Source organism: Agelaius phoeniceus, chromosome 11, assembly GCF_051311805.1.
Source record: "Agelaius phoeniceus isolate bAgePho1 chromosome 11, bAgePho1.hap1, whole genome shotgun sequence".
Classification (NCBI taxonomy): domain Eukaryota; kingdom Metazoa; phylum Chordata; class Aves; order Passeriformes; family Icteridae; genus Agelaius; species Agelaius phoeniceus.
Window position 1 is genome coordinate 18,441,854 of NC_135275.1, and position 25,423 is coordinate 18,467,276.

At 45.9% G+C, this 25,423-nt stretch overlaps 2 protein-coding genes across 3 annotated transcripts; one reads left to right on the forward strand and one right to left on the reverse strand.

Annotated features, from left to right (window-relative positions):
- Positions 1–650: 650 nt before the first annotated feature.
- Positions 651–10,797, forward strand: ARL6IP5 (ARF like GTPase 6 interacting protein 5). Its single transcript, XM_054639963.2, has 3 exons — positions 651–1,015; positions 8,515–8,732; positions 9,053–10,797. The coding sequence occupies exons 1-3, from the start codon at positions 840–842 to the stop codon at positions 9,223–9,225; spliced, it is 567 nt and encodes a 188-aa protein (XP_054495938.1). The 5' UTR covers positions 651–839; the 3' UTR covers positions 9,226–10,797.
- A 2,314-nt stretch (positions 10,798–13,111) lies between these two features.
- On the reverse strand, positions 13,112–18,767 carry LMOD3 (leiomodin 3). 2 transcript variants are annotated; one of them, XM_054640276.2, is made up of 3 exons: positions 18,471–18,767; positions 15,276–16,673; positions 13,112–13,138 (listed from the first exon to the last, which is right to left on the reverse strand). In XM_054640276.2, exons 1-3 carry the CDS (start codon positions 18,765–18,767, stop codon positions 13,112–13,114), a joined length of 1,722 nt encoding a protein of 573 aa, XP_054496251.2. The 2 variants fall into 2 exon arrangements, with proteins under 2 accessions (XP_054496251.2, XP_077040722.1); XM_077184607.1 differs by having other exon boundaries at positions 15,276–16,615; positions 18,422–18,761.
- Between the last annotated feature and the right edge of the window lie 6,656 nt (positions 18,768–25,423).

The following is a 25,423-nucleotide window of genomic DNA, read 5'->3' on the forward strand; positions in this document are numbered from 1 at the left end:
CTGAAAACACAAGTGTTCCAACATGGACATGGGGTCAAAACACCACAGCTGCTGGCACCAACCTTTCCCTCCAAAGACACTGTCGCCCTGTTGCCCATTTTAGGAGCTCTCTAAACAGAGTCCGGTTTAGAAAAGAGATATTGTTTAATCTGCACAGGCGGAAGTTTCCACAAATCAAGCACCCCAAGGGGTAAAAAGTTCTATCGATTATCTAGTAAAATTTACATGAACCCGCCTCCATACAACATATTCTCCGCCCTCCTAATGCATATTCATTTAGGTGATGTAATCTGACGCAATGCCTGAAACCCAAAGTTCTTTTTTTAATTAGGCAAATTCTATTGTAGAAATTATCAGACGGCATCAGTTACTTTGCAAGAGGTGAGAAAATTCAGCGTGAAGACAGAAAATTCAGCTTGAAGACATCAACCCCACTAGCGGAGCCCCCCTGCCATGGGATACCCCGCAGTGCCCCCTTGGCTGGGGCTGGCACTTCTCGCGGTGCCCTCCCCACTCATCCCTTGTTTCACAGACGATGCCAAGTGGCTTCGCCACGTGAATGCCCAACGCGCATCACCACTCGCTGAAGGAACAATGAATTTACAGCGATTATTGACAGCAGCCCCTGTCAGCTGCCAGTCCTGGGCGGTGACACACGCCTGTCGCTTGCGCTGCTGCTCGTTCGCTCGCGGGTTCAGCAGCGCGGAGCGGCGGGGCCGGAGCGGAGCGGGGCCGCGGTCGGTGCCGGTGCCGCCCCGGTACCGCCGTCGCTGTCGGTGCCGGAGCCGCCCCGGGGCGGTGCCCGGCGCTCCCGAGCCTGCGCGGCGGCGGCGGCGGCCATGGAGGTGCAGGTGGCCCCGCTGCGGGCCTGGGACGATTTCTTCCCCGGCTCGGACCGCTTCGCCTTGCCCGACCTCAAGGACATCTCGAAATGGAACAACCGCGTGGTCAGCAACCTGCTCTACTACCAGACCAACTACCTGATGGTGGCCGCCGCGCTCGTCTCCATCGTGGGGTCAGTGCGCGGCCTCGCGGTGCGGCCGCAGGGCCGGGGCGGTGCGGTGGCCGCGGTCCCCGGTCCCCGGTCGGGGGCTCTGCGACCCGGCCCGGTGCCACGGGAAAGGGCCCGGGCGGGATGTGAGAGTACAGGGGCGGGGGAGCTGCCTTTTCCTTTCCTCCTTTCTCCTTTTCCCCTTACCCTCTTCCACTCCCCTTTCCCCTTCCCGCCCCTCCTTAAACCCCTGGTGTGGTTTTAAAATGTAGCGGCCTGGTTTACAGCCTCCCTCGGCGGGGGGACTCGGTGGCAGTGTGGTTTGCGGTGTGTTGGTGGGGTGTGCCCGGCCCGAAGGCTCCCTGTGTGTTATCTCCCTTTCCCAAGGGCTTCTCCTCCAGCCGGTGCCCGAGGCGGGCGCTGCAGGCAGCGATGCTCGGGGTGCGGGATGTCGCTGCTCGCCGAGCCGCATCCTGCGCAGCGATCTGTGCTTCCTCCTGAACCTGCCCAGCGGGCTGCTCAGCCTGAGACACGCTCGGCTTTGAATTTTAAAAAAATGCATCGATACATTCTTCTCTCTGTTACTGTTCTAAAGTAATGTTCAGGGCAAGCCGTTCTTATTTCTGATCTAGCTCACACAGAAAAACTTCGCTGTAAAATAAATAAGGTAGTCCTTCATTTCGTTCTGGTGGGCAGGATTCAGACCTTGGAGGTAGGACCATCTGCTGTTGTGTCACACCCAGCGTTCCTAAAGGGAGTAAGGAAAGAACCTTATAATCACCTTCTGAATCAAAGGCTATGTGACTCTATTTCAGGTACTGCTCTAGGATCTTTGGTCAGAAAGCTCTTAAGCAAGACATGCAGCAGAAATGATGATTAAGCTTTTAATATGGAAACTGAAATACTCCACTCTTCTCAACAAGCAACACACAAATGCTTAAATTGGAGAGCTGCCCAGCCACCAGGCCAGAGTGGCTTTGGTTGAAGTACATCTTATCTCTTATGTTGCAGAGGCTTAAAGTGATTCCCCTAAATCAATTTTTTTTTTTTTTTTTTTTTTTTTTTTTTGCGGGGGGTAAGCACTCTGCATCCTGTTAGGGCTTCTGAAGCTGTTGACCCAGCGTCCAAGTTGATAAAGATTCTCTGGCTCACAAGGGACTTTGATCTGTGCTCAGTGGAAGGATAGGCTCAGAATCCTGCATTTTCCTCTTGATGCATATGACAGTTTTAGGTTTAGTATAGTGGCATAGGCCTTGTTCTTGTCTGTTTTGGTGGGGATATGTCACAGTAATCTTACAGACTACTAGGCTGGCAAAATGAGACTTCCATGGTCTTGCTGTTCTTCTGCCACTTTGTTCTAGAGTTGTGTGTTCATTACCCTCATAAGCAGCACAATACTGTAGCCAGCTCTCAATGAACAGAGAAGTCACAGAGTCCCTGGAAAGCAGGGGGTCAGCTCTTCTGCTCAAGAAGGTGGGAAAAGGCTGTAAATAATTTTGGTATCTCCAAACAGGGTGTTTCCCTGTAAAACAGGGATGGCAGCAGCTTTTACTCACCCTCCTAAATTCCTGCTTTTGAACTCTGATTGCTTTTCTTCAGATGAGGGGAGATTTCTCTCCCACTTATTTCCTACTAATGTGCTGAGGTGGGAGGTGGAGGAGGAAGAGAGCCACAGAAGATGGAAACTAATATCAGAACTGCAACTATAATATCTTAATATTGAATTATAATCCTCTGTGTTGAAAACTTATGGGTGAACAAGACCTGAAGTGGGATCTTTATCTCACATATTTTTTTTATTGCATGTCTTAAGAGTCTTTGGTATATGATGAACCTGATTCTTCTAACATAGAAGTAAAATTAGATGGGAGAATAATTCTAAAGGAAATGGGATAATACCTCAATAGAGAAAAAGTATCAATTTCTTTTAATAAAAATACTTTTCAATTGGCCGGACTGTAGCTTTGGAAGAAAAGTAAAGAAAGTTCTCCTGATAAATTTAAACTGATGACTAAGTTGTCTTTCACTTCATTCTGTAATGGGCAGGAACCCCTGATAAATGATGAATCATGGCTTTTTAGGAACTCCAGGGCTGTGTCCAGGCCTAAGGGCAGGATTATTGGAACCACTAATAAAGTGGTTTTGATCTTCCTGTGATCAAAACTAAACCAATGACCAACTCTACCTGTTCATAAACTATCTAATTATATAGACAGACTTGAAATGCAAAGATGACATTTTCAGCTGTTGCAGTATTGTGGTTGTGCTGGGCTGACACAGAAATTGTAGCCCAGAGCTTTCTTGATACTGGAAATACTTTGTGCCACAGCTTTAGTTTACTGCCCCTCCTACAACAAAGCTGACCTCTCCAACCTTTTACCTTCTCTCCACAAGGTGTGGAATAACCTTACCATGAGCACAGTGGAATTGTAATGATCTTTTCTGCATTGTGTCCCTGCCCTTCTCCCTCCATTTGCCTTCTCCTGTAGCTACTGTTACCTGTGAATTAAATTGTGCTTTGCAGTAATGCAACTTATTTTACTTTCAGCCTGCAGGAGTGGATAGAAAGTAATAAACCAGTGAACAAGAAACTAAAATTTGTGAATTAGTGCCACTCCACAAATACAGGCTGGTGGTAGCAGCCACACTCCCTCCCTGAAAATTCCTTTAAGAAAGATTCTGGACTTGTCTGCTTTTTCTTTTTTTCCCCTCTACAACTCTGTTGCAGTAGACTGCTGATAAAAAACAAGCTCTTGACAAAATTCTGCCCTTTCTCCTAGTTATAGAAGAACTGGACTCCCTGTTCTTACCCTGAGCTAGGGCCCTGCCATTGTGAGTCCCATATGAATTTTTATTAAAGTCAGGGCCTTCAGTGCCTCCCACATCTTGCAACTTCCCTCAAACAGCCAATTTAGTTAATAAGTGAAATTTGTCTGTTCTTCCACCTACTCCAACCAGGCCTCTCTTATCATGTACTTCAAACTTAACTACTTTAAATTCATGGAATTTCATCTAGGCTTTTGTTGCCATGTACTTGCTAAAAATTAGCTTCAAAATCTGACAGTTTTAAAAAAGCATGCTGAATTTCGGAATGCTGCATCGGAGTGCTCATTCTCTCTTGGAATAATATTCTCCTTGCAGCCTGAGATTTGATGTCTCTTTCCTTTGCCATTTCTTCAAAACATCTCCTGTCCATCATATTTTTTTTCCATGTTTCTTCCCCAGATCACTGCCTTGGCTGATATACTTGTAGGGATTCCCTTTGCTAAAACAGAGCTCCAGGGCAGCAAAACATTTTGTTTCTCTCATGCTTGATGAAAGGCTAAGAATGAGTGAGCAAAACACATAATTTTAAATCATGTTGCATAATAATATTGGTGCATAAGTTCATAAAGGTCTGGCAGTTCTGCAGGCAAGGAAGCTGTCTCCTGTTCTCAAAGCCATGCAAGTGAGCAACAGTAGGTACAGAAGCATTGCTAAATCCATGGATGCTGAGGACTATCCCTTGAGACAATGTGCTATTTATAGTTTTGTGTGCTACCTGTAGTTACAGCTGCATAACCTCAGTGAAGCTCAAAGTATGGGGAGAGAGGAGGCAGAACTTCATCTTTCAAGTTATTTAAATTAATACAAATGAGCACATTTTAGTGCTCTGACCTGACCACTGCTTGGGCCATAGTGGAGCAAAAAGCCTTCTAAGAAGGAATTTTCATGCTTATTTCAGCCTAACTGAGCTGCTGTAAATTAAAAAGATGTTCTCAGTGACTGCCAATCTCCTACTCAGCGCCTTTGTTCAGACGTGCCTGGTCACATGTGAAAGAAACAGATGTGACAGCAACTGCTGAATAATCACCCCAAGACAGTCATCTAAAATGGAGATGATCTGAGGATGGAGCTATCTTGCTTTTGCTTTTTATGTGGCCTATCCTATTTCTGGGCTTGTGCTGCTGGAGGCTACTTGCCTTACACAAAGAATTTGCCTTGCCAAGCTGTTTTTTCCCTGTGCTACAGCTGTATGTCCTCCCCCTCTCCTGCTGTAAGGCTGTGCACAAGTGTGCAGGTATGAAACAACCTGACAAGAAGAGGGGATGTGATAACTCACTGAAAGCAGAGCTTTTTGTGGTTTCCTGCTCCTGTGTGAGAATTCTGACCTGTTTTGTGATGCATGTAGGGCAGTGCCTAGAGATATGAATCTAATTTTTTAAAAATGAAAGTATTTAATCTTCATCTGTTTCTGCTGGCCAGGGGTAGCTGCCAGTACTTCCCACACAAGTGCACCCCCAGCACATCCCTGCTCTCCTGAGGCTGCTTCTACCAGTACAAAGTGTTCTGTGGTCCTGCTTGACACAGGACAATGCCCCTGTCCCTGCAGCCATCCAGCATGTTTCTTCTCATGTGTTTGTTTTCCCTGTCTCTACTTTGTATCTAGGTGGATGCTGAAGGAAGCCTGCTGTCTGCAGGGCAGCAGGAAGCTGAATGTGGGTGATGGCTTTTCCTGGTCACCTTGTCCCAGCTGTACTGGAGGTCACAGGGTTGTACCCTGTCACCACAGAAGACAAAGGAGATGATCCAGCTGGGGTGCTCTAGGCTGTTGGCACCCCCAAATGCTCTTAGTCCTGCCACACTCACTGCTTTCAGGGCCAGAGAAGTTAGTGGGTTTTATGTCCAGCCCTAAAAGAGTTTTTCTTCCCCTAAGTCCTCTGAGCAGTATAAAGTCAAGTCACCTTACCCTTGCTGTGCTGATAGTTCTGTGCATTACATTTTTAGGTATTTGAGGTCTCATAAATCCCTGCTAAAGGGAATTATATTTAGAAAGTATCTTGTAACAACTTAATGGCTGGTCACTTACCTTTCCTCTGCATCTCTGAAAGACTTCCAGCCTCCTTGCCTGAGCACAAATTTGTCCTCTTGTGTTCTGACCTCTGTATAAATATGGCCAGTATCAGTGTTGGTGGTTCAACAGTAAGGTGACTTCTAGAGCTGTTACATAGCTCTCTTTTTCCCCAGTCTCTCTTGTTCTAAAATTACATATCCCTGTTTTTTCCTTTTTCGTTTTTAGCTATTGTGCTGTTGAGAGCAGCGTGCCAACAGATCTGAGTGAAACTGGACAATGGAGTTCTGCCTTCCTTAATACTGCCATTGTTGTAGAAGAATTTTCTACATATGAATTTCTAGGATAATCTTAGATAGTGCTGTAAATTATGCTGTGGGTGAGTCAAGCAGCAAAGGGTGGCTCTGGCATATGACACCCTGTCCAGCAGTGTAATCACCAGTAGTGAAGTCTGTGGACACATGGCTGATAGTGTGAATGCTGGTTTTCAGTGGCAACTGTGATCCCCATCTGTGTTCATGTGGCTCTGAATGCCTTCACTTGATACTTCTGTTCACTGTTCCCTTGTGCACGTTGGAATGCAGCCCACTTCAGAAAACATGTGACTCAAATTATTCTCCTCAGAAAAGAGGGATCTTCTGAATGCATTGTCCCCTCACCCCTCTTCATGTCCCTTACAGCCAGGCAGTTTCACAGAACCTGGGTAATACCAGAAAGAAATGGAGAGCAGAGAAGTCTTTGTCTCTTCTCATAAATATGGAGGAATGGTTCTTCACCACAAGTTTCTGAAGTTGTAATAAGAGTAACAGGAACTGTAGGGGTGATAAGGCTTTGAGAGTATTTTCCAGGCACATGGAAAGTGTAGAGTGGAGCTCTGTCTAGATCTTTGTTGCTTCCAGGATTCTCTTGTCCGTGGGTTTTTAGCAACAAAAAAAAAAAAAGATTGCTGTGAGTTGTGTAAGTTTGGCCATTTTTGCTCCAAGACAGCTGAGGTGTGGAGGTGAATCCTACTTTAAGAATCTCACATGTCCAGTGTTACATATATAACCCAGGCACCAGTGTGGTCCAGTCATGAGTCACCCTCCTCCTGCTACTAAGGAGCACAGATGAAACTGATTTCTTTCCAGAGCCATGCTGTTCACTTTTTCCAGCCTGGAAACTTTAGATTGACAATTCAGAGCTAAATATAATCTGGCTGGCTACAGGGAGTGACTCAAATGCAACAAGCAAGTCTGGCCTCTCACCACTTCCAAAAAGCCCGATTGGCTTTTCAGCATGAGTAGCAGAAGCAGGTGGGGAACTACTCCGAATTTTAATCTTTTTCTGTCCAGCTGTCCCATCCCCTGTTGGCACAACTGACTTGAAGAATCAAGAGCCAGTCCTTGCTGTGAAATAATTCTTGGGGGTTCTTCCTGCTCCAGGAAGAGGCTCCCTAGCACTGCAGGTAGAGTGTTGGCAGTACCAGCAGCAGGTTTCTTCTGCCTGGGCCGGATGTGAAGCACAGACCACAAACCATAACATCCTCCTTGGCAGTGGGGAGGAGTGGTGAGTCACTGGACATGGCAGCTTTGGAGCAGCAGGGTGAGCTGCAAAGTCTGCAAGAGTAAACCTTGAGCATGTCTTGCTTTATTGGGCGCTGTCATGCTGCTGCCATAGCTGTAATAGCCCGGAGGCCTCAGCTGCTGTGTAATCAGATCAGTGCATGTCAAAGCCAGAAAATCAGAATGCACACGAATTCACATAACTTAATACTACTTAAGTGAAATACCATAGAGCCTGGACTCTGGGTGAGTACAGAAACAAGCCCAGCAAAGTCATTGCTGAACACTTGATTCTGAGCAAGCTCTAAATACCTGGGGATGTGGTTTGAGCAGGTGACGTTTCTGCCTTTGTCCAAAAAGGGACTTGCTGTTTACAGTCCAGAGCTGATCCACTCCATGGCTTGGTTTGCTTGGAAACTGATAACAAAAACAGAACACAAACCTCAGCAGTGACTGTCTTGCCATGTCTGGCTCTTCTTCCTATAAGACCTTTATCACATCCTCCAGTTTCTTCTGACTCTCAGGCATACTTGCTTGGGACTGGGCTTCCATCTGTTGTGCTAACAGTGGTGAGCTACTTTTGCAGGTTCATACAATTCTTTTGTTTGAAGGTAAACCAATGAGAAGGTTTATTCAGAAATGAGAAGCAGTGAAGTAACTTCCTTTACTCAGTGTTCTACCTTTCCCATTTTGCAAACCTAGAGAAGATAGCATGAAGAGCTAGTTCATCTGAAGGCTTAGCCTTGGTTTTGGTCATGTGAAGGGAAAAGATCAGTCAATGTTGTCTCCATCTGCTATCTGGATATGTGTGATATCAAATGAGTTGATTGCAGAGGTAGGAGGGGTCCTGGTGGGCAGTGCTTCTGTGATAAAATGTTGCAGAAACTCATCATCCTGAGCTAAGCTCAGGAAGAGAAAATAAAGACAAAGATTATCCAAATTCAACGCTAAGGGTTTCTTCTTCAGTTGTACTTTTTACTTGATTTTGCTCCTGCTAAAGGCCTTGGTGAAGATCTTCACAATAGCAACTTCCTTTTCAATGCCTTAGCTCCCTGGTAACTATACCACTGAGCAGAGCGATCCTCTATGGACACACAAGTCATGAAGGTTCTGAACCTGAACTCTTTGCTTGTTGTTCCTCTTCTCTCCAGGTTTCTGAGTCCCCTGAACATGCTCATTGGTGGCACTGTGGTGGTGCTGGTTTTCCTGGGCTTTGTGTGGATGTCACACAACAAGGACGTCCTCCGCAAGCTGAAGAAGCAGTACCCAACCACGTTTGTCCTGGCCATCATGCTGTCTAGCTACTTCCTGATCTCCTACCTGGGAGATGTCATGGTGTTCATGTTTGGGATCACGCTTCCTCTCCTCTGTAAGTGTTTGTTCTCTTCTCTGGGGGGCTGTGCAGGTGTGTGACCGGAGCTTTCTCTACCAAGTCTGCAGAGTCTGAGTCAGCTGTTAACTTTGCTATCTGTGTTTAAGTGGTCCCAAAGCAGAATTGGGGGAGGGGACAAAAAGCAGCACAAGCCATCTTTAATGTTATTATTAAATGGATACCTGTGGTTACTTCAGCAGTCATTGATACATCATCATCTTCCAGTGATGTCACAGTGCTGAGATGTGTCTTAAGTGCTGCAAGAACTATGCATTCCTTGGGCATTAGCAATTAATGAGGGTGTTTTTGTCATGCAGTGATGTTTGTCCATGCTTCCCTGAGGCTCAGGAACATACAGAACAAGCTGCAGAACAAGATGGAGGGGATAGGCTTGAAGAAGACCCCGATGGGCTTCATTCTGGATGCTCTAGAACAGCAAGAGGATAGTATCAACAAACTGGCTGACTACATATCTAAAGTGAAGGAGTAAGCAGCTGCAACGTGGCATTTCTGCCTGTTGCAGGAGTGTAGTTGCTATTTACTATTGTTCAAGCTTGCTTTGAGTTTATGTACAAAACAGGAAATGCATGTGGTACAGGTTAATAGTTGCAGGATACAGGTATTCCAAGGTCTTCAGGGCTCCTCTAAGAACATACAAACAGCAACTTTTTTTCTATTGTATAGCAAAATGTTCTGGTGTTTACACAAATACATACTAACTTAACCATGTTTGCTTGTCTCTTCTTCTGGGGGTAGAGGAGGAAGAGGTAGAAACCTATGGAATGCAGTCTCTCAAACTGTCTTGTAGCAAATTGGTCTATTAAAGCAACAACCCTTTCATCTCAGTTCTAAAATATTGCAGTTTAGCCAGCTCATGCTGGGTAGCACCTTTGAGGCTGGTGATGCTGAGATGAGCTGGAATGTATCACAAGCAGGTATCTCTTGCATCCTCCAAATCCCTCCCTTGGGTGCTCTGTATTACAGAGACCACGTTTCCAGCTTAACTGGCACGTGGTAAAACTGTGCAGTGCTTGTACCCAGTCTGGGTTCCTGTCCTCACCTCACAGCCCTCCTTTAGCAGCCCTGAACAAGTCTAAATAGCTGTAAGCATGAAGAATATACATGGCACTGCCTGCCAGTCCCAGTAACATTTACCTTCAAGCTCTCCAAAATCCTCATCCATAGAGCTGCTCCCCTCTGTAGGAGAGCCAGACTTCCCTGTGTACCAGCTAAACCCTGGCCAAGCATGGGAGAAAAAGATATAGGTTGGATGAGCTGGGTTTCTACCCCATGGATGTTTTTAAATACTGCTACTTTAGGACTTACCTGCTTTAGTCTGCACAAGCTGTTTGTAGATGGAGGTGTATGTGTGTTCTTGAGAGTGGGTCATCTTTTTCTTTCTTCTCACCCAGAATGCAAAGATACAGGTCAAACATGCATCTGCTGACTCTGTACTTCCAACACTCCTCAAAGGAATAAACTGGATTTCAGGTTTACAAGTAAAAGCAATAAATGTCAAGATAAAATTTTTGAAAACCCATTCAAATTCATGAAGATATTTGCCTGTTAAAACTCCTGATGTTGAAAGCAGTGTGGGGGATTCTTTTATATATACACAATTTAACTGCCACCTCTGATGGAATCATCTTGATAACAGGAGCTTACCAACAACAGGGGGGGAAAGTTGTCCAGGTGAGACTCCATTTCAAATATTGCATTTCTCTTTTCTAACCAAGTAATTAATTTAACAAAAAAAGCAAGGATCCTTGAAGTTGAAGCTTTTATGTAACTTGCCATGCTGTTTTCATAGTGAACTGTGTAGAACTCTGAACATGTCATTCCATTTAAGTGTTAAGGTGATCAGTATTTATCAAAAATGTCTGTATATTCCAGCTGAAGAGTCGATGGCCTGTTCCTCACTTGTAGCGCATGGTCTTTGTTTTCAAAAACTGTTTCCACACCTAAAGAACATAGTAGCCTATGACTTCATCATTACAGTAGCATTTTAAAAACTGCACAGTTATGAAGAAAAATAAATAAATTCTAATGGTTGGAAACTCGACCTTGTGCCTGTGTCTGTGGTTGGGGTGGTAGGAGATCTGCTGGCACCCTGTGGCTCGTGCCACAAGCCCATGCTGGGGTTGAAGCTGCTGGCTCTGACTGCTCTGTGTCAGCTTTGTTGAGGCCCAGGGAACCTCTGAGCTGAAATATTCCAGCCTTGCTCTTGCATCCTTAAAACAGCTGCTCTACGGAGGTGGAATACTTAGGGCATTTCTTCATGCAGCTTTGCTCTCTTACATAACTCAACTCTACTTAACTGGGATTTCAATTCCTGTTAATTACCTGAGAGGGATTTTTGCCTCTAGGATTACTGAGAGCTGTGCCTTGAGCAGCACCAGCTCTGCTGCAGTCAAGCTCATGGTGTGATGTCTGTGTGTGCCTCCCTCCTCCTGTGATCACTGAGAGGCTGCTGGGTGGGAGAACATGGATCAGAGCAGAGTTTCACAGGTCATGCTCTATCCACCCTGGAAATTCATGTTTGGCAGCTTCTGGGTGTAGCAGGAATTGGTGCCTGGCAGCTTCAATTGGAGATTGTAAAGCACTATATTATATATTCCATTGTGCTTCCCTGTCCCAGCTGCTGCAGTCTGAGCTGCACCAGCCTGGCCTTGAAGCCAGTCTGGAGAGCAGTGTGCTCCAGCAGCTTTCCTGGGCACTTACTTGGTGCATTTGTCACTTGCTGCTGTGCTCTGTGCAAGGGCTTGGTTGGAAGTACCAAGCTTCTTCCTTTCCTGCTCTTCTCCTTTACAAAAAGAAATAGCTGCAATGAAAATTATTTTCTTTTTTTTAATCTTACTTCCATGTTATGTGATGCTTTAAAGCTACTTGCTCTCTCTTGGGCAATACAGAAACCAACTTTCCCAAGTTTGGGGCATTACTTTTGCAAATAGAAGCAGAGCTTTACAAGTTTGGAAGGTGGAGATTGGAAAGAGACTGGGTGATAGGTACCATAAGGACAAGAACAAGTGAAAATTTGAACAAGTGACAGTAGAGATTACCTTGGATTCAAGAGGTCTTGGACATTGCTGGTACTACAGGACTATTAAAATAAATGTGGGAAGGGGGAGCAGGGAGGGACTGGGATTTAGCTGCCAGGGCAAGGCTGCTAAGAGTCACCACTCAGAGGTGAACTCACCTGAAGGAAATCCTGCCAGCAGCCACAAAGCTGTGACTTTGGACCAAGCAGCCACAGGAAGGTACATTTTAGCACAGGGAAAGCCTTTGTTCTTTCCCTGTGTTTTATAGCTTTAAAAAAAACAAAGAAAAAAGCCCCTAAAACAATTGGTTTCTTGTGGATGTATTTCACAAGAGTGTGACTTACCTGTAGCTGCTGTACAAGAAAGGCAGCAGAAGAACTTAATGTGATCATAAAGAGGGAGGAGAAAAAAAAAAATCACAAAAATATTAAGGAAAAACTGAGTTGTGTATATACAGGTTTTACCCCTTCAAATGCAGCCCTGCCAGGATGTGACACACTGTTCACACATCATACTAGGAGGAATTAGGAGTTTCTTAAACCCCTGGAATAGTGGTGAGGCTCATCCTCCTGCCACAAAAACAGTGTGGAGAGAGACCTAAAATGGCATTTCAGTGCTCTCCAAGGTGGCTGCAATTGAGGATTGCAGTAAGACAGGTGAATCACAGGGAATGAACATCACAGTTCTCAAGCAGAGCATGGCATCATCTTTTAAAGGCTGATCAGGTAAATACCCACTAGACACTGTTCTGAAACAGAGGGAGCTTGGAAGGTGTTTGTTGTACCAGAGCAGTCGTTCTGTGAGTGCTTTGTTAGCAATGGAAGTGCTGCACACCTCTTACAGAGAGAGCTTTATTTCATTTCTGTTTCCTTAGCCTAAAAAATGAAGCTGTATACATAGAAACCAAATACATTTCTCATGGACAAGAGAGTAATAAAGTAGCATGTGTGTGAAAAGAAAGATAAGATAAAGCACAGCGTGTTCCTGCAGAATCTGGCAGCAGAAGGACAACGTGGAAGCAAAATAGTTTGCTGACAAACTAGAAAGACAAGGTTATTGATGCCTCTGAGAAAATACTCCCACAACAATCTGAAGCCTCACATCCACTTGGCAGACAGATGGCAGCGGGATTGTTTGATACCTGGTGGAAACACTTAGCACTGACTTTTCCCATGCCAGCCGTTTTCAGCACACTTACACAAGTGTGTATCACAAGCTTTGTTCCCAAAGAGTTGAATACACCACCTGGGTTCTGCAGAAAACATCTGCTGAAACAGTTGTAAGCAAAACTTGAGTAGTCCTTATTCCAAGTTGTTTTCTTCAGGTCAGTCTGGTCTCTCACTCCAGCTGCTTTGGCAACGGCACCTGGACAAGGACGTGAAGTATTAGGAGGAGGAAATTTCTCAGCTTTATTTACCAGGCCAGTTTAGCCTAATACAAACCCCCAGAAACTAAAATATAACAGCTGGGAACTCCAAGGAGCTCTGGTTGGGAGCTCTCTTTTGTTTGGAATGCCCCACTGGATGTTTGCAATACTTAAGGTCCAGGAAATCAGTCTGAAGGCCTTGAGTCCCACAGAGAGAACAAACACCCAACTCAGCTCAAGCAGCAAAACTCCATTTCAGAAATGAAGCTGAGCGAATTGAGGCAAAAAGGAGTTACCAAGATCATGGAGGATGGGCAGAATAACACCCTAATGCCCCAAATCCAAGCCAGGTGGTCTGATGACAGAGGCCAAAAAAGAGCCTACCCAAAAAATCCCCAAACAATCCACCAAAACAAACCACCCCAAGCCCCCAGAATGTGTCCATAGTTTCATTTTTCCATGGGCTGGGATAGCAATTGTTATCTGGCATGTTTAGGATGCACCATTAATTGATCTGTCTATCTTTAACCCCCCCAGCTCTCATGGATAAAATCCTCCAGGTCATTTTGGGGGAATGGCTGGGGTTCAGTATCACCCCTGGCATAGGGCAGCACCAAAGTTTCCCAACTATTGCTGTCCAAAACAAGGGCACTGCCTGGCAGAGAACAAGCTCCATTGTCCTCCAGCCTCCTGAGAGCTGGGCAGGCAGCAGCTCCCACAGCCATGGACCAACCTGCTGTCACCAGCACAATCTGTGAGCTGTCCACAAGCAGGTCTTGTTGTCTGGGATGTGGAACTAAAATGCAAACCCTAGACTGGCCCAGAAAGGCCAGAAATGCCCTGGGGAGAGGCCTTGGCTGCAGCCAAGTTGGAGTGGCCAGCAGAAACTCAGAACCTCAAACCTTGCCTACAGGACAGAATGTTTAGGGTAATCCTGGACCAGAATCTGAGGTCACTGCAGAACCTGCACCTGCCAAAATATCAGGACAAACTACTCTGTCTGGAATTACCGAGGAAATAATTATTTCTTTGTAGGTATAAATGAAAGAGTCATTAGGCACACTATATTAAAATGTCAATATTGAAAGAAATTATAATTACAAAATACTACTTGTCTATTTTTAACTACAAGGGATTTTCTGTCCTCTTCCTCGAGCCTTGGCAACACAAACAGGCATCAAGCTACAAATACACCAGCCAGATTTTAGGATGTCTTGAATCAATGCAAGGGAATATAACAGGTCAGGAGAGCAAGAGGTTAAATCTGGTGCCCAGCATTTTGAGAAGAAGCCTATGAATTTGGTACCCAAGTGAGACCATACCCAAGAGGCCGTTTTCAGTTTTGGACTGGCAATCTAAAGTCAGGATGATCTTGAGCTCACATGAGTTGACCACTGAGCCAATTTTCAGTGGCCAAGTTTTACTTGAAAACAAATATAAAACCCCCTACAGTACCACTACTTTCTTCCCACAACCTTGTTCCATCTTCACTGCTGGTGGATCTAATTTCTTTTTTTCCTGTTAGCACTAGAATTTTACAATTGATCTACATAAGGACAGACAGAAGAATGAGCAGCAAAGGACCACTAAAATAAAACACTCCTTGTTACTGGGTGAGGCAGGCAGGAGCAGGGCTGCAGAGTGTGAGACCAGGCTGGATTTCAGTGTGTGCCAAGTGCTCTCTTGTGTAAAGTGAGAGCTAAGGAAAAACACAGATATTGAACAGAGAAACATGGGGTTTATGAGGGACTGATGTAAAAACATAATACCTGTTGTACTCCTGAAACAACAGTCTTATAATAGCATGGGCCTGTCATAACTAATACACTGTTAGGAGCATAGAAAGGTAAAGTTTATGTGGGTTTGTTCACCTCCTGAATGAATTTCCTTTCTTTTACCCTGTGGATGCAGCCGGGGATGCACAAGGCTGCAGCCTTGGTGTGAGTTCCCTGTGCAAGCCGTACCTCAGTGCTGCTGGAAAACAACCACCCGCACACCAGGAGTGACACAAAAGGGTGACAATGCCACGTGCAGGTGCATTTGCCAGCCCTGCCAAAGCCCAGCATTTCCAGCCAGGGCTCAGAGCACAGCAGGTGAGTGCCATTTTCCCCCTCAGAGGCAGCACTCTGCACTTACCGGCCTGAGATAGGCGACGTTGCTCTGGCGGATGTCGTTGAGGAGCTGATCTCTCGGGGTTATTTCCACCAGGGGAGGGGGTCTTCTCCTGGGAACTGGTTTAAGTGTTTTGATGACGTCTTTGAGGTTGGTTTTCTCAGCAGGCTCCACGTACTCTGGCACGGGGGGTTTGCGCTGAAGTTTTTTCAGCTTGACCACTTTGAAGTTGATGGGTTTCTCCCTGCACGGCTGCTCGGGTGCTGGTGGCCTCGTGTTCTCCTGCCTTTTGCTCAGTGACACAGCTGCAGGGACAGGGGGTTTGGGGGCTTGTGGAGGCTCCTGCATCCTCAGCTGGGACAGTGGTACCCCCAGCATTTCCCACATCCCAGGAGGCAACCCAAGTCCATTCTCCAACATCGCTATCAACTCTTTCTGCTCCTTCATCTGCTGCTGCCTTTGCCCTTCTTGCCTCTTTTGCCTCTGCTTGTCCAGGTTCCTGCTGAGCAGGTTGGTCACCACCATCCTGGGCCCCGGCAGCTCGAAGTGATAGCCCATTTTGAGGAGGGTGTTGTTGGCTTTCAGCAGCCTGGCAATCTCCATCTCCGCCTGGTGGCCCAGCAGGCCGCGCTGGTTGTGGAAGCGGAGCTCCGTCAGCGTCTCGTTGTACTGCAGGCAGCGCATGATGGCCACGATGCCTTTGCCAGAGATGAAGTTGGAGTCAATGTTCAGGGTGGTGATGCTCCTGTTCTCCCTCAGCATGTTGGCCAGCGCGAACGCCACGCTGTCGTCAGCCCCCACGTTGGCCAGGCTGAACGTTTTTATGTTCTTGTTCTTTTTCATGGCATTGACAAAATCGATCAGCATTTCCTTGGGGACGTTTTCTATGTTGTTCAGGTTGAGCTCCTTCATGTCTGGGTTGTTTTTTCGGACTTTCTCCAAACTGTCTTCTAAATTGGTTTGATTTCCTGAGGGTCTGGCACTTATCTTCATGAAGCTGGTATCCAGCGCTAACTTCTGGGGGATGTTCAATTTTGATATTTTCTTTTCATTTTCCTTAGGCTTTTCTTTGATTTCTCCTTGTTCTGTACCTGACTTCTGACTTATCTGGTTGATGTGACTGTTCTCATTGGTGCAATTCTTCTTTGTTTCCAATTCAGTCTCATCTTCTTCTTCTTCTTCTTCCTCGTCATCATCTTCATCTTCTTCTTCCTCTTCCTCCTCTGCTTCTTCTTTCTCATCCTCCTCCACCACTCTCTCCTTATCACTTCTATCTGTCTTTGTGTCCCCAGGTTGTGTTCTTGACTCGGACACGTGCTCATTTTGGTAATGTCTCTCTTTTCCCTCTGGTCCTGGCATCTTCCCTCCAGCCACCTCGCCACTGCTGCCAGCCTCTCCTTCCATCTCCTCTGCAGCACTTCTCTGAGGAAGACAAAACCTCACAGCTGAAATAGTTGCAAGACATCTTTGCTACAATAACTTTCTGCTCGAATAAACACGTAGCAGCTGGATTTATATTCCTCATTGCCCCTACAATAGAGAATAATCCTTAAAAGTGTCACTGCTGTAAATTCAGGCTGTACCAGCTTGCTTGGGAACACAGGAACAACTTGTTCCAAAGAGGCTGCAAACCAGTTTCTCATCTTTGCCTACTAAATTAAGTCCTAACAATTAAATCCTGAACATATTTAATGATATGTTAAGATGGTCTTTGAACCCTTCTGGGGGTTAAGAGTTTCTGATCCAAAGTCTCTTTCTGGATTTAGTGTAATCTTTATAATTTCTTTGACAAGAAAGTTTCCTTTGTATGCCACAAAGCACTGGACATGAGGGTGACCCCCTGATGGTTTGCTCAGCCCAAGGAGGAGTGAAGAGGGCAATTGTGACCACTGTGGAGTCATCCAGCACAAGGGACAACAGGGCCACCTGCTCTGGCAGTCCCAGAGCATCACACCTAAGGCAGCACCTCACTGAAGATAAAATATGAGCTCAGTTTGGAGTCCAGAGATAAGAAACCAGCCCCTGCACAAAGCAGTTGCAGGGCAATGAGGCTTCTACCATTCAAATAAATTAGTTGCAAACATCTACCAATTCCAGAGACACTCCTTGCTTAGATTTTTCTTTGTCAAGCATCTTTTTGCAAGCTGTTCCTCCATCACAGAGAAATCCTAACAAAGCACTAATAAAATCAAGCTATTTCCCTGAGATTTGCTCTCTTCAGGCAGGACAGTGCCATGGCTTGTGCTGCACCCAGAGTCAGACAAAATGGTCCCAGACACCTCTGCCCTTGAGGCTGTGGTGGTGAATGGGTTTGGGATGGGGATTGATGGACCAGCTGTGAATGCAGCAGCCAGCTCCACGCCCAGGTTTCAGATTTAACCTCTGAAGTGTTTACAAAATTGTTTCTTTGAGCATAAGAGTGCAGGAGAAAAAATCCCACAGATTTCCCCTGGTCTCCAAAGGCAGCCCATGCCCTGGGAAGTCCGGGATGTGCCACACTGGTGTGTATTAGCAAATCACTGATATTTAAAACAAAAGTAAAATAAATCAGTTACCTCAAATTCACTTCCAGTAAACTTCACATTCAAGTATGGATGTGTTTCATCTGGCCAAGTTTCAATTCTATTAACCTATTTTTAAGTGTAGCCCTCATCCTGAAAGATATCTAAGTATGACCTTAACTTTAGTTCAAAGTCATGGGGATAGTCAAATAAATTTAAGCATTGTATTGAGTATGGTTGAACTAGTTCAAGAGTTTGCATGCTTGGTTGTTAATGTTTCACCTTGTTAAAATACAGTGGTTTGGGGTTTTTCTCCAGTATCTCATTAAATTCTGTCAATTAATAATTTAATTTGTATGATTAATATAATCTTCCATGGAAAAGCAACATGGTGTTCTTCCATATGCAAAATCAAACTAATTAGAGTTACATCCTGCAAAACTGATCTTGTGACAGTTTCTCAGTGATTTGCTTCACTCAAATCAGAATTAGGAATTTTTTTCTATTAAAAAGCTTAAGTAAATATTTGGGAAAAGCAATTAAAAAATTACTAACCCTGACATCAGTCCAAGCTGGATTCTGATGAGGCTTTTAGGATTAATCTACATTTGTTTGTACTCTACCTTACATAAGAAGCAGAGGCAGGTTAAGGTATTAAAGCTACAAAACAGATCCCGCTGCTGATGCATAATAAATATTTGTGATTTTTGCTTGTTACCTCAGAGGGCAAGAGGGTGACAGGAACTCTCTCATCCTCGAGCATGCGTCTGGATGCCTTCTGCCAGTACAGGTAGTCAACCAGGGACCTGTGGTCGAAGCTGCCCGTGGGGGGTTTCTCTGTCTGATCCCTCTGTATCATTCCAGTTGGGATTTCAGGGTCTGGGGCCATGACTTCCATCTCACTCTGCAGCTCCTTCAGCTCCTCAGGGGACAGGTTAGCCAGGATTTCATCTTCATCAATGTCCTCAGGACACACGTCTTCATCGGAGTTTTGGCCAAGTTCAGACATGTTCATTCTTCCCTCCTTCCTCTAACACTTTTTAAACCTAAAGAGAAAGATAAATTTCAAAGGATTTTCTTTTTTTCCCTCCTCACTAGCAGTAGCTGCTCTGGTTAAAATGACCAGTTCATGTTTTGGTCCTGAGCTGTGGCAGCTCCTGGGCTCAGTGTGGGGCACAGCCCGTGCAGCTAAGTCTATATTAAGCTGCACTTGGCTGGATAAAGAGAATTTATGGCGATGCTCCATTTTCAGCAACCTGTCAGCTGTGCAAACCCTTCTGACATTTCAGTGCAGCTGGTGTGTCCCCCACTGAGGGAGGCAGAAGACAGACATGTTCCAGAGGATTCCTGGGACTCTGCACTGCTCAGGGTGGAATCACCAGAGCGGGATGAAGGCACATCAGTGGCACCTGTGAGATGTGCAGGTGAAATCTGGCCTCTGGGAAGAATCAGAAAAGTCTCTGTGTCCATAACATCTCAAATCTATCTCAAAAGGACCAGAGACCACAGGCCCAGCACTGCCTTAGGCCAGGTCTAAGCCCTGGCTGACTGTCACAGGGGGTTTGGTATGAGTGCAGCCACCCTCTGTTGGTGACTTCTCCCAGACCTCACATCCTGGCCTGGGGAAAGTCCTCCAAGGTGGAAAAAGGAGGGTGGAGCTGGTACAGCGTGCCCCTTGTGCCTGGGGACAGAGGTCCATGCAAGGACAGGCACCAGCCCCTTGAGGCAGGCTGAGTGTTCCCAGGGAAGCATTCCCCATGGCACATCCCTGCTCCCACCCTGGGGCAATGCCACTGCCTGCTTCTTGACTGGCCTGGCCCTGTCATGAACATCATTTGCACCATCAGCTCTTCTTGGCTGACAGTTCATCTCCAGATCACCCTCCTCCTACTTTTTACCTTTTTTTTTTTCAGAATTAATAAGCAACTACAAAGATTTTCTTTGTTATATTTGTAGACCTGACGTAACTCCGCAAACTCCTCTTTTTGTAAGGTGTCCATTTCATCCAAGTGCCTCCTTCTTCAGAATATTTTAGAGGCTGCTAAATTCACACAGCAAACCTGCAGCATCACCATGTGCATGGTTTCTTTGTAACAGTAGAGTAGCAAGGCTGGCTAATTTTGCTACTCACAGTTTGGGCCGTTCATTGGATTAGGAAGATTTCCTCTCATAATTTCAAATTTTCTTTGCAGGGGGTATCAAATCAAATCCTCACCTTGCAAATGCAGCTTCCATAGGAACAAAACCATGGGGGAGAGGCTCTGAAACCATGCCCTGCCAATTTTTAAACCATATTTCTCATTACAGTCTCAGCCATGCTCTGCTGGAGTCTGCCAGCAACAAAATAGGCTCTGCATGATGATGGTGTCTCTTTGCTGTGTTTTGTAACATGAAACATGGAGCTCTAAGCCCTGTTAACCTCTATTAAAAGTCCATTATCCAAAGGTCCTCATTTGATTCATGCTGTTACACAGCAGGGAAGAGGGCAAAAATTTAGGAACAGCATAAGTGGCAAAGGAAAAGATAATAAATGTTTGTCATTTAAAGAAGCCAAGAATGCAATGTCTCCATTTGCCCCTTTGGTATTTCAGGGATGTCCTTATCCTTGTTTTATATCATGCAGTGGCAAGCACAACAACAGACCCACACATCAATCTGTCTGCTCCAGCAGCTCTTACCCCCGTGATTGCTGCCCATAATAGAACCCATAAATGGTTTCCTGATGTTCTCAAATAAATCAGTGCTCCAGTATGCTGCTCTCCCAAACCATGCAGTTTGGGCCCCAGAGGCTGTCTGTTCACTGCTTGCTTCTCACTTGCTAATTTCTTGCCTGTAAATAAAGCCCCATGCCACCTTCTTGGGTTTCCATGATCTTCAGCCAGGCCATCTTGGGCCGTGGTCTTGTCAGATCATCTAAGTTAAGCAGGGTCAAACCCATGAAGTCCTCTTGAGAAGGAAAACAGGGGTACTGAGAACACTATCAGGTGTTTGAAAACCACTTTTTCTCTTTAACAGAAATATATCACTTGTCACTACCACCGTTAGGAAACTCTAGACTGGGAATGATGCCTTCCCCATCAGATGCAGAGCAAGGGGCTGCCTGGTGACACCTCTCCTGGTGACTTGGGTGCTAATCCCACAGATTTCCAAGGTGGGTATCATATTTTGCCTACCTTAGGTCTCTCCTCCATAAATTATTTTTCCAGGATGTACTTCCTTTCCTAACACACTGCTTAGTGTTTTGGTGTTCTGGTAACAGCACATTAGAGCAACAAACAACACCCTGGAGGTGAGGACATGCTCACAGTGGGTCTAAAACACTTTTCCAAATCCAAACTCCCATCTTCTTCCCAAAAACATTTGTTGGTGCTCCCGTCAGAGCTTTCCAAAATAATCACACACTTCTCAACCTTCATTAAGACAGGAAAGCCACTTCCACTGGTGACACTTGCTATTTCCACACCAATTTGACACTTGTTCAGGAATCCCTGGGCTACCAAGCTGCTGCACTGCTACCAGAGGCAAGAGCTGTGCTGTGCCAGAGCTGCACTCAAAGCCCCAGCAGAAGACCAGAGAAGGAAAACAGGGGTACTGAGAACTCTATCGGGTGTTTGAAAACCTCTTGTGATTGTGCAGCAATCACAGAGCAACTCCTACAGGTAGGAGCAGCTCAAAACTCCCACGAAGCAGGTACCCAACAAGCATTAACCAAAAGCACTTCAAGAGCACACTGACAGAGGAAGAGGTCTGCCCTTGGTAAGGAACCATTCAGACTCACTGCTCACTGTTTGTAAGGCAGGCACTCACATGTGGGTGAACTCTGGAATGAAACCAGGAGCCTCTCCTGCAGGATTGCTTCACCTCATTGATTTTTTTCTCATTTAAACATTCTCTTCAAAAATTCCAACCCATCCCTCGTGAAAGCCAAAATGTTGACAAGTTCTTCACTTGAATATCAGCAAGGCCTGACTGCTGTGTCACCACTTGACAGGAGGCAGCCCATGTTTCAATCCCATGTTTCAAGTGCCTAAAACTGTTCTATTTTTAAGGTAATTGATGCTTGCCACATGCTGTGGCCAAATATTGGAGAGCAATTTCTATAATGTTTGCTTTCATTTTTTTGGTTTATAAATCCCCCCAAACATAAATCCCCCCTCTATTACCAATCCATGGCATTTCCAAGTGCCACTGGAAGGAGTCAGGGAATGTGCCCATGTAACACAACCTTGCATTACTTTTAAGAAACTCTTAGGCTGATGGGAGAGTCTAAAATTGACAATCAGTAGCATACAGCAAGCATGTCCAGCAATGCAGTGTAACCCAATACAGGGATTATAAAGGGTCAGATGATGGGATCTGAACAATAACAACCGCTGAGAAATGGGAGCAGTCATACAGAGACACCCTGTGGGAAAAACACCAAGGGGAAAAAAAAATCACCCACCACACCTCCAAACTCTTCCAGATATAAATATATCAGATTAAGTTTGTTGCCTAAATAGAGTAAGGACACCTGACTTTGGAAGTATTTGCCCAAGTTGCTTGACAGGGAGCTGCAAAGCCAAACCCTGTGAGAAGCAGCAGGCACAGCAGGCTGGGTCAGGGCAGGAGGGAGCAGAGGGATGGGGATCTGAGCCCTCCACTGCTGCCCCAGCTCAACCAACCACATTTCACTGTGCTGAGGTCTCTCATCATCTCCCATGATCTCTCCCATCATCGCTGTGTTGATGTCTTGTAATTTCCTCTGCCTCTAGAGAAACACACAGAGCTGCAGCTCCTGTTTCAGTGGGACCTGGATGCTTCTAATTTGCCCCCCCCCAAAAAAGAGCTTGGTGATTTATTTATTTATTTTAGTTTCCATTTTTAGAGAAATCTGAGAGCAGCTACAGTACCTGTGCAGTAGGAAACGACCTCTGTCATCATCCACCTTCTTGATTACAGGGAAAAGAAAACATTAACGAGTCTAGGGAGAAAAGGGGAGCAGGGAGAAGACTTTGGTCCTGACAGAAATCAAGGATAGAACATTTCAGCCTGGGGCAGGGCACCGACCACCCACAGTGGCCTGTCCAAAGCAATCCTGTAGGGAAATGCATTGGCAAGTCAGATGTGTATGCCTAGGTTTGTATTAAAAAGGGTTAAATAATCAGCAAATGGATTTCTGAATCATTTCAACTGTTTAAAGCCATTAAAAATATCAAAACCCCCATGATTTTGGGGTAGGAGCCAGCCCCACATATGCATGTTGACACTCAGATTTTGCTGGTGGGGGTCTGGAGATGACACAAAAGGCAACTGAGCTGCTCCTGACCTGACCCAGGACAAACCTTTGCCACATTCAGAGCCAAAATCTGTTCCAAATCCGACTCCCAAAGAGTGACTTTCTGGGCTTGCTTGCCACTGAACAGCACCACACCTCCCCTGCAATCTCCCAGCATTTTTTACTGACCACACTCTGAAGAGGCTGGAGCAGCACCCCCAGCTCAGCCAAGGGGGCTGCTCTGCACCATGTTCTGTTACACAGAGCAGCTCTGTGGCTACAGGAGGGACTTTCTGCTCCCAGATGTCATTTGTGGCACAAGCATGGGCAAGATGCTGAAACACTCAGCCCTGGTTTCTGCTCACTTGGTATTTTCCTTTCCCAGCTTGTTATTTACGTGACCTTGGTGAAGCACTTGTAAATACCTGAATGTTTTCATCCCTGTGTGGTGCTTTGTTACCTCTTCTTCCCAAAGCACAGTGCTAACAGCTGCCAAAAGGAGTAGAAAACCAGCCTGTGGTGAATAAAACCAGGTCTGTGAAAGACCATGAGTAATTTTGTTATTTTATGGGGAACAGGCAATTCACGATGTTTGTTACCTGACCACGACCTCAGGGACTGAGCCTGGGGCTTCTCACCCATAGGCAAACCCAAAAGGTGCCTGAGCTGCCTCAGTGTGGCTTCACCTGCTTTGGGACAGAGCTGAGGCTGCTTGTGGCCACCACAAGGGGACACTGAGCCCTGCACCAGGGCCTGCCTGGGGACACAGAGCCTGGGGCAGCACTGGCTCCTGTCTGATGGGCACAGCTGGCCTGGACACGGGGAAAACACGGTGCTGAACCCCACACTACTCATGGGCATTCACCCAAATGCTTGCTGCTACTAACAGAGGGCTTGCTCTTCCAAATCTTTGTGCAAAACAGGCTCAGAGATTCAATACTTGCATCAGAAGTGCAAGCTCAGCCCTTGAGAGAAGACATTCACCTCCCTGAAAACTGTGCAAGAACCTGTCTGTGACAGCATGTGCAATTCAGCAATTATTTACTGCTAACTCAACCTTTATTCTCACAATTTTTCTGTACTCTGGGCTTGCAGGGAAAAAAGAAAAAAAAAACCAAAAAATCAAACCCAGGAGTGACAAAAGCCTCATGCTAAAAGCAGTGGTTAAAATATACCCTCTCTTTTTAGGCCAAATGTGTATTTTCACCCCCAGTGTTGCCTGGCAGCACTATTAAATCAGAACTGCAATAACACAATGTCAAGGATTCTTCAAGAAGCAACAACAAAACCTTTGCAAGGAGCAATCACCTCCACATTTATGTGAAACACTGAATTCAGCATAAGCAAATCAGATGAGAAACAGGCTCATGCTAAGAAACAATGTCACCCTTCACACTGAAATAGGGTGTATCTTCCTTTTACAGCACCCAAACCTATCACAGCCCCACACCTCGTGTCCTCCTGCCACCAGAATGTGCCCACAGGCAGTGATGCTGCAAAGGCCATGTGGCCACCTCCTCCTGCACACATGGGGCACGTCCTGCCCTAACCTCAGGCTGGCAGCAGGTGCAAGGATTTCTTCTAGAGTTACTCCAGCTGAGCCCTGGCTGGCTGCAAACTCCTCTCCATCTGCAGCTCTGTGATGGCACTCTAATGATGAAATAGAAATTGAGACTCCTTCCTGCTGTGCTGGAACAGGGCAGGTGCTGCCCAGGGAGGCAGAGCACATCCCTCTGCAGTCAAGGACTTGCTGAAGGATTTATGGTGATTCCCTTCATCACAGGGGACAGGCAGGGATAACCAAGGTGGATGGATGGCAAGGAGCTGTGCTGGCCAGGAGTCTTGCTTCTGTGTCACTGAGACCCTGACCTTTGTGCCATGCGTCTTCCTGGGCCACCAGCACTGATCACAGCTCACACTGCCCTTTTTCCAAGGAGGAAATGTCACCTCAGGCTTCATTTGCTCCAGCAGAGCACAGGGTAAAAAACTTTGATGATAAATCCTGTCCTGGGAGAGATTTCACTGAGAGAGATTTCACTACTCAGCAGGTGAGGCCCTGCTGTAGCTGACACTGTCAGTTTTATACCTTACAAATTGATTAAATATGACAGAAAAGTACAAAGGAGATGGAAGAAGAGTGTGGAATGCAGAAACCTTCCTAGGAGTAGAATGAACATAATGCAGACAGTGCCAGGCAAGCACAGGGAGCTTCTCCCCAGGCTGAGGAGCTCTCCTGCAATGATCCCAAAGCCCAGGAGATGGAGCAAACCTTCAGTGTTTATAGGATTTCCTACACACGTTTTGGGACGGGCTGGGTCATGGTGGAGGCTTCTCACCCAGCCAGGAGTTACAAACATTGCTGCTGCATTCTTCAAATTCAGCTGAGCAAGCCCAAGATCATAAAGGAGAAGTCA